Source organism: Miscanthus floridulus, chromosome 1 (assembly GCF_019320115.1).
Source record: "Miscanthus floridulus cultivar M001 chromosome 1, ASM1932011v1, whole genome shotgun sequence".
Classification (NCBI taxonomy): domain Eukaryota; kingdom Viridiplantae; phylum Streptophyta; class Magnoliopsida; order Poales; family Poaceae; genus Miscanthus; species Miscanthus floridulus.
Genome location: NC_089580.1, coordinates 174228527 through 174237334, shown reverse-complemented (window position 1 = coordinate 174237334; position 8808 = coordinate 174228527). Strand labels below are relative to the sequence as shown.

Here is an 8808-nt window from a genome sequence, read left to right as displayed (position 1 = left end):
GGTCCGCGCATAGAGAAGACCGTGATGGACAAGGCCCTCCATGCATGGGAAGGTGATGTTAGAATGGCACCATGGATCCATTGGAGGTGGGGGCGGATGGATGTGAGCTGAATGGTGGCAGAGATGCGAAGGTAGGAAACCTAAACATTGGCAGCGACGGTGTGACTATGGAGGTAAGGATGCAGGCATGCATATAAAATACGGAGGGCTAATCCTTTGGTTTTATAGAGGCGACGGGTGCGAGGAAACCAACTACCTACCTAGATCTCCGCGCCTACCATGACCTGTCACCATGTCTCATCATGGGGTGTGCGCACGCAACCTACGTCCGTCCCCTCAAAAAATATGTCAGGAATTTTGCCTCCCCAAACAGGCCACAACCCATCACAGGTAAGAGGGATACGGAGTTGAAAACGCTCCTACGCCCCGTCTAGGCCTAAGAGTTCAAAGGTTGGCCCAGCAATGGGTTCGACAACTGCTCTAGGCACCTTTAAAGTGAGGGATGCACAGGGATGGACCCGCTAGCGGACAGTACCCGGGCGCATGAGCGTCGTGGGCATCCTGGCCCATGTTCGAGTCTCGGCCGGATACAATCCATGGGTTTTCCTCAAAGAAAGGCAGAGAGCCCTCGGGACCGGTCGAGCGGACCCGAGAACTATATGGATTAATCGCTGAGAGTTTGGACTCGGTCACCAACTGACCTGAGCCGGACCCCTACAAATGGGATGCTAGGGCCCCACTCGGACTAGCTCGTTAACAGCTCATCGAGCACCATGATTTGTCCATACAGGAAAATCATGGCACCGCTCAGCCCCTTTGTTTTTATTAGAAAAATGCTTGAGGGAAGACGATCACAAAGATGAGCCAACCCTCGACCGAACCCCTGCTATGGGTGGGGGCTCGAGGAAAGTTGGACTCGCATGGAGACCGAACGTGCGGTTGCAGAACGATAGACCCCCGTAGGGGTTGGAATCAGGAAAGACCTTTCTGACCCACCAAATCTCATGGCTATACCCCCAAGTGGTCCAATCACGACGAAAGGGAATCGCCGTCCCTAGGTCACACCGTGGGCAATAAAAGAAGGCCAAGGCCCTCAGAGTCCTCCTATTCAGAAAAGCCTTCGAAGGAGTATTCTACTCCTCGCAGGCTCGGGGCTAATGTCAGGGACTAATACTAGGGTACTCGAAGAGGAGAAGCTAATGGTCATCAACATTGATTCAACCGAGCAATCAAGAGCGCGACTATAGCTCCAACCGATCCTTAGGTGCACGGGCTTTGCCTTGCCCAACCTTTGGGGGAGGGCTCTGCCTCGCCCGACCTCTGGGTCAGGGGCTCCATCTCATCTGACCCTGAGGCCACGGGCTCTGCCTCGTCCGACCCCAAGGCCACGGGCTCTGCCTCGCCTGACCCCGAGGTCGCGGGCTCCGTCTTGCCTGACCCTAAGGCCGCAGGCTCTGTCTCGCCCGACGGGAACCCATATCGCCGCCAACCACTCCAGGTCCAGGCATATGGACCTGGGTCAAAACTCTGACACCAGGGAAGAGACGGGCATGACTCGATGTAACTTGAGGCCATGATGGGCAATACCTGAGGATTCACATCAAGAACAACGTCAGGCATACCGGTGCTATTCTACCTAACCCTTGTATGAACGCTGACAGATGCGTTAGTTCACCACGACGTCTACCGGGATAGGATGAAATGCCATGATCGGCAGATGACGCCTACGCATGGCGCCAGTGACGGACAGGACCATGATGTGGAGCCATCCCTGTTGACATCTACTAGATCGTCGGGACCCGTATGAAGGAGAAGGACCCGACGATCCTGGAAGACTTCATCTCTCTGGTTCTTCTCCTTTTCCTCCGCTGTAACTCACGCTTTCCCTTAGCCTATAAAAGGGAAAGCAGGGCACCGCATAAAGGGGGCCCAATCGAGGCAGACCCACACGAGACCGAACCACGAGATAAAAAAATAAGAGCCCAACACGAACACACGGCTGAGCAACGATCGAGCTCTTAGCACTCATTCATTCCTTTCACTAGAGACTTGAGATCCTTTCCTCTCTCGTCTGTTTGTAACCCCTACTGCAAACCAAGTGCTGGTAACATGAGCAATAGCAAACTAGACATAGGAAAGTTTCGCCCGAGCCAGTATAAACCCTTGTGTCCTTCGAGCACACTATCCGAGCCAGACGCGCAAATACAAATTTACTCGTCGGTGGTCCGAAAACATCGACACTACGGCCATTTGAAAGACGGCCAATATACATGTATTTCCCATAGACCAGCACAACTGATCTATACATCACCCTTAGACTAAAAATAGCCAATGCTACTTGGTCGACAACCGTTTGTTAAGAGCCAACAGCTAATAAACCATAAAAATGATGAGTCAAGTCATGTAGAGGCAAAGAAAAAACTTGAAAAAAGCGATGACTTCGGTGATTGCCACGACGAGAACGTCGTTGCAGATGTCGATTTCATCGGCAGGCAGCCAATTTGTGGCCTTTATTTGCAAGAGGAGGGGTGCTCTGGGTCATTGATCTCATCGTCGATGGTCGTAGAGAGGAATTCAAGGTCTCGAGGTGATGAATCTGTAGCCTATGTCATACTCAACGATGCAACTGCCGATATTCTTTCAATGATTTAGATGCGTTTTGGACTGGTTCCAAAGCGTTGAATCTTGCGGCATGCCCAATATTTTGGAGTTGGTCGTTGGTTCGGCATAAGGACTACACTTTGACTCCAGCATTCGAGGGGAGCCATTGTGGAAGAATACGATGGAAGAATCTAGATAGAATATTATGTATTTTTAGATTTTTTCATTTGTAATTTGAGAATGTATTGTGCCAAGCTTTACTATAAGTCCCCCTTCGCTTTGCAAACAAAAAGAGAGAATAGAAATTAGGGTTGGAAAATGTTTAAAGTTTGGAGGAATAAAAATAGTAAAGTTTGTGTGTTCTCATCAGTTGGTTACCCCTTAATCGGCCTGGGTCCTTTTCTATTTATAGGATGGGAGGTCTTATCCAGTGAGACGTCCAAAATCTTGCCCAAAACACATAACAAATCAATCCAGAATAGGTCTACGACTTTGCTCTTGGACTGCCAAAACCCAATGATCCAGTGTTGTGATTTTTTGAGCATTATTACTTCATTCATACTTCGAATTAGACGATTCATATGTTTGTTCTAATTGTCTTGACGAGGGCAATACGCAATTGGGCCTCCTTTTGATACCGTTCTAACAAGAACCTTTTTAAGTCTTCCGTGCACCTTAGCCAAAATACAAAAGAACGATAAATATAATCTACAAAACATTTTAGCATAACAAACTTGGTAAATAAGAATTAGTCCGAAACATATCATTTTTTATGCGACATCCGATTTAATCTACCTTGATGCCCCCGTGCGTCTACAAACGTACTCTCCACAGCCAGTAGCCATGGAACCTCAGGGTTCCCAAATCCTCTAAACCTTGTCGAAGATTTATTCTTATGGATTGTGAATGAACTCTAGATATATAAATAAAAAACGGTAATGCTCTCTACCGTGCGTCCGGCCAGCCGGACGGGACGGACCCGCCTGCCCCCGCGCCTCGCGCCCCTGCGCCGCGCGCTGATCGCGCTTCACGACGCCCGCATCTCACGCCGCTTATGCCTCGCGCTGCGGTCCATCGCACCTCACGCCTCCCACCCGGACTCGCGCTGCGCACAACCAAGGTCCATGGACCGTGGGTGGACTCCGCATCGTGGCATCGAGCGCCACGCCGGCGTCGACCTCCGCGTCAACGACACCCCGTTGGACGGTAGCAAGTAGATGACAACACATTACAACCATATGTTTCATGTGTTTTAGATGTATGTTGCATATGTTTTATTTAGATGTTGCAAAAGTAGATCTAGTGTTGCATATGTTGCAATGTCTATACATGTATGTTGCAAGTGTATTTTCAACTATTTTCAGACGTATGTTGCAAGTGGTTTATCTGGATATTGCATATGTTGCACTGGCTATACACGTACGCTGCAAGTGTATGTTTTTAAATGTTTCAGTTGTTTCAAACGTATGTTGCAAGTGTTTTATCTGGATGTTGCATATATTACAATAGCTATACACATATGTTGCAAGTGTATGTTTTCAATTGTTTTAGCTGTTTTAAACGTATATTGCAAGTGTTTTATCTTGATGTTACATATGTTGTAGTGATCATACACATATTTTGCAAGCGTATGTTCTAAGTGTTTCATCTGTTTTCAGACGTATGTTGCAGCAAATGCTACATGTTGCAAGTGTTCCATGAGCAGACGTGGAAAGTGGGCATAGGCGGAGCAGGTGGTCCCCTCGAGCACAGCGGTCCCTGTGTGCGCGTGGAAAGCTAAGTGAGCGCGGCGGCCCCCACGTGCATGTGCAACAGCGGGAAGGCCGGCCCGGTAGGTGCAGCAGCAACCGCGCGCGGGTAGGTGCAGCAACAGTAGCGTGCGGCCAGGCGCAGCAGCATCGTGCAGGGTCAGGAGGTGCATGCATACGCCAACGTTTTGAGTCCTATCGAGTCACATGGATGTCAATGTTGTGTCTGACAGTTTTGGACTCCGCGCGCGTTATTGGTATGTGTGTCTCGGTATATCATATGTGTTTAATGTTATCGCTTGGGGCGGGCAGCAAGCACGGGCATCCGGACACGGCGGCCGCCCAGATGTCCGGGCGCTGGCCACTCCCATAAAAAAATAGATTTGAGGCACCTGGGTGGGACGAGGAGTGAATAGCTAATTAATTAATTAATTGACTGCATGTTAATCTTTGATCAATTGGAACATCACGTGCATGTACAAATTATTACTACGTACTCTCATTGTCTCATACGTCACGCCTTATTCGTTCTGTAAAGATTGATACATGGATTACCTCGAGATGTTAGATTACAGGTTTATAGGAGGGGAGGTCTTATCTCGTGAGACGTCCAAAATCTTGCCCAAAACACATAACAAATTGACCCAGAATATGTCTACAGCTTTGCTCTTGGACTGTCAAAACCCGATGATCTAGTATTGTGATTTTCTAAGCATTATTACTTTATCTAGACTCTGAATTAGATGATTCATATGTTCGTTCTAATCGTCTTGACGAGGGCAATACGCAATTTGGCCTCCTTTTGATATCGTTCAAGGACCTTTTTAAGTCTTCCGTGCACCTTAGGCCAATCTCAATGGATGTTTTAAAGAGTGTCATGTGCATTAAATATGCTGACATGACACTATATTGATGAAGAAAGAGATGATAAAAGTTTCATGTGAATAGAGAGAATTTCGTAGGGATAAAACTCTTCTACACTGTTTTCAAATATATGAGTCTGTTAGAAACTGAGAAATTAAACCTCCATTGAGACCGACCTTAACCAAACTACAAAAGAACGGTAAATATAACCTGCAGAACATTTTAGCATACCAAACTTGGTTGATAAGAATTAGTCCCAAACATATATCATTTTTATGCGACATCCGAATTTAATCTACCTTGCATATATTGATGCCCGTGTGTCTCCACGGCCAGTAGCCATGGAACCTCAAGGTTCCCAAATCCTCTAAACCTTTGCCGAAGATTTATTCTTATGGATTGTGTGAATGAACTCGATATATAAATAAAAAAATAGAGATTTCAGGCACCTGGGTGGGACGAGGAGTGAATAGCTAATTAATTAATTAACTGCATGTTAATCATTGATTAGTTGGCACATCACGTGCATGCACAAATTACTACGTACTCTCACTGTCTCACACGTCACGCCTTATTCGTTCTGTATGCAGCTCCATTACCGTGTTTGCTATAGAGAGTATACACACAGCGTGACACATATCATGCACATGTAGCTAAGCCAGCACCAAGACGCGCCGATCACTCGGATCTCGGAGGCGCAGGAGGGAAGCTATCGGCGCCGCCATGGCCTGCTGCAAACCCTGCTTGTCCTTCCTCGCTGAAGCTTCCGCTGTGATCGACATCCGCTGCCCCTTGCTGCCAGGCCGGGTCCCAGGCCGGAACATGCCAGGCCGGCATCATCGGCGCTGGCTGCCCCATCGGCGGGTAGTAGTACGGCATCCCGGCGGCTGGCGCCCCGCCCGGGGCGCCACCACCCCCGACGACGCCGGTCCCAGACGCCGCGAAGCCGAGGGCGCTGCCGGGCTCCTCCTTGGCCTCCTCACGGGGCACGATGTCGACGAGGAAGTCGAAGACGTCGGTGCGCGCGATGGCTGCGGCGACGTCGTTCCGCTGCAGGGTGCGGCGCTTGTTCTCCTCCGCGTGCAGCCAGGAGCGGATGGTGAGCTCGAGGATGAAAAGCTCGCAGGCCTTGGCAAACAGCACGGGCGCCTCGGCGGAGATCATGCGCACGTCCTCGTCGGCCTTCATGATCTTCTTGATCCGGGCCAGCGGCAGCTGGTGGTTCTTGAAGTCCGACGCGGACGCGCGCTCCGCCTCCTGACGCTGGTACGCCCAGAACGCCTGCAGCTGGGCCTGCTGCTGCTGGAGCAGGTGGTGGTGCGGCACCGGCGGAGGGCCGGCTGAGCCAGACACGCCCGGCACTACTGGTGCTCCTCCGGGAGCAGGGGGCTGGCCGGTGGAGTAGGGCAGCGGCTGGTTGTCCATGGATTGAATTGCTGGGTAGCTTGTGTGACCCTATCGATCTCGATGCTTCTTCTCGCCTGGTCGGCGTTGTGGCTAGCTGCATGGATATGATGTAGAAAATTTAGGTTACGTGTGCTGCAAATGAATGATCTGAACGTGTCCCACGTATATGCAGCAAATGGCTAACAGGCCAGTCACAATACATGCATGCAACGTTTCGGACGTACTATTTCTGAAGAGAAACTGCAAATCGGGAATTTCATTGTGGTGAGAATTAGCAACTGCGAAATCAGTATCCAAATTCTGGTGACTGACTGACTGGTGGTAGCTCTCAGCAAAGTGCAAACGGATCAAGAGATGAGGAGGGGAGACTCGCTATAGGTGGCGGAGCGCAGACGTGGGGGCCTACTTATCTAGCTCTGCTAATGATCATACCATGCACATGCTGCATACTGTATATTGTTCTCGAGAGAGGCTTTTTCATACCTATCTTCAAAATAAACATACAAATTGGTCTAAAAATTATCAAAGTATGCAAATCGAAGAAGCTAGCTACCTATATATATGCATGTCCTCCCGTGTATGTATTGCCCTCGATCTTAGCTTGGTGGTGGGGGGTTATATAAGCTCGTTTCGTGCAGGGTGTCACTCCTTAATTTTATTTTATGCGTATGTGTGCTGGTTCGATGAGAGAACTCCACAGTTTACAAATTGGAGGGAAAACGGAACATATTGGATACTAGCTAGACGCATGTGATATTCAGTATTTTGGATCGAGTTGAGAGAAAAATACATGTTTCTTTTCAGAAACAAAAACTTCATGCATTGACCGTGAGAAAGCAATATGGATCGGATGACAAAGTAATGAACAAGTAAATGATGGTATACATGTACGATCCATTACTTAATTTGAACCAAAATAGAAACCAAAACGATGATTCTGTTAGTAATTTGATCGAGCCAAGAAGAAAATAAAATCTATGCTTAAATCGAAGGAGAGAGGCAAGAAAAGAAAATTACATATGCAGACTACGCCTGCTCAAGTTTGTCATCTATTTGTGTAGAAAACTTAAAGAAAGAAGATCTGTGCAAAGCGAACGACAGATCTCAGAAAAAAAATGCACACGATCAATGATGCATGCATGCAGCACCAAAATCGAGCTTCAAACTGAAGGCAGATCAGACTAACCATGCGCCTGAACTGAGGTTTTGCGTAGCTACATATACGTACTGCTGGCTATGGATATATATGAAGCTATATCTTACAGGAACAGGAGTGAGTTCCTCGCGGCCGCCGCCGGCCAGTCCCAAGCTCTCCCAGCTGCCGCCGCTGCAGGCCTGAGCAAAATGGCAAGCCTCATTTTCTTATGAGAAAGGGGGGTTGGGCCCAACCAACGGGGCTGAAAAAATCGTGCAGTAGACGGAGACATTGCATATCTGAAAGCACATGCACGTCATTTTCGGCTGCTTGGGACGTAGCTAAAATGACGTGCATATGGAGCTATGCTTTGTTCACTGTCAACTGTAAATGACATGGTGCAAATGGAGAGTTATTATTTCTCTCGTTAATTATTACAGACCATATATATACTCATGGTTGTCAAGCCGTGGTTAAATGCTCCACGAAGGGGAGAAAAGTATTCATCCTTCCGAAAGGAAAATGGCGACAGTGGTCATCAGCTTTTTCACCAGCTGATTATTAACACCAGAGTTAATTGCTGAATTATACACGCAGCTAGCAGAACAGAGCTCGATCAGCAATTCTCTCTTGCTTATTAGTTGCACGACATGCCTTGTCCACGCGCGCCCACGAAATCTGCCGTCAAAAGGTTCGCTGGTGTCTTTTTTGGCTGGTACCTGCGGATAAGAAAGGATGAAGAGGAGATCGGGAGAGCAGTCGTTTCGTGGCCAGGCTTGGTCTTTTGGGATATGCATATGGATGGATATTATCCGTTCTGGAAGTTCCGCAGCCTCTCAAATTTCGCGCTTACTTTTATCGATCCGACGATCCCGATCTATGCATCACCTGAAAATCTAAATCTGCCGCACGTATGGCTTTGGTACTAGGTCCTGCATCCCAAACTATAAGTTATTTTAGCTTTATTGTAAAGTCAAAATATCTCAAGTTTAAAAAAAAAACATAGAGAGAATTATAAAAATTTATGACATCAGTATAAATATATAAGGGAAC

At 48.0% G+C, this 8808-nt stretch overlaps 1 protein-coding gene across 2 annotated transcripts; it reads right to left on the bottom strand.

Annotated features, from left to right (window-relative positions):
- Nucleotides 1-5679: 5679 nt before the first annotated feature.
- On the bottom strand, nucleotides 5680-8032 carry LOC136548615 (nuclear transcription factor Y subunit C-2-like). Of its 2 annotated transcripts, none has more exons than XM_066540079.1 (2): nucleotides 7884-8032; nucleotides 5680-6714 (listed from the first exon to the last, which is right to left on the bottom strand). In XM_066540079.1, the coding sequence occupies exon 2, from the start codon at nucleotides 6636-6638 to the stop codon at nucleotides 5892-5894; it is 747 nt and encodes a 248-aa protein (XP_066396176.1). In that variant the 5' UTR covers nucleotides 6639-6714; nucleotides 7884-8032; the 3' UTR covers nucleotides 5680-5891. The 2 variants fall into 2 exon arrangements, with proteins under 2 accessions (XP_066396176.1, XP_066396180.1); XM_066540083.1 differs by having other exon boundaries at nucleotides 7807-7965.
- Between the last annotated feature and the right edge of the window lie 776 nt (nucleotides 8033-8808).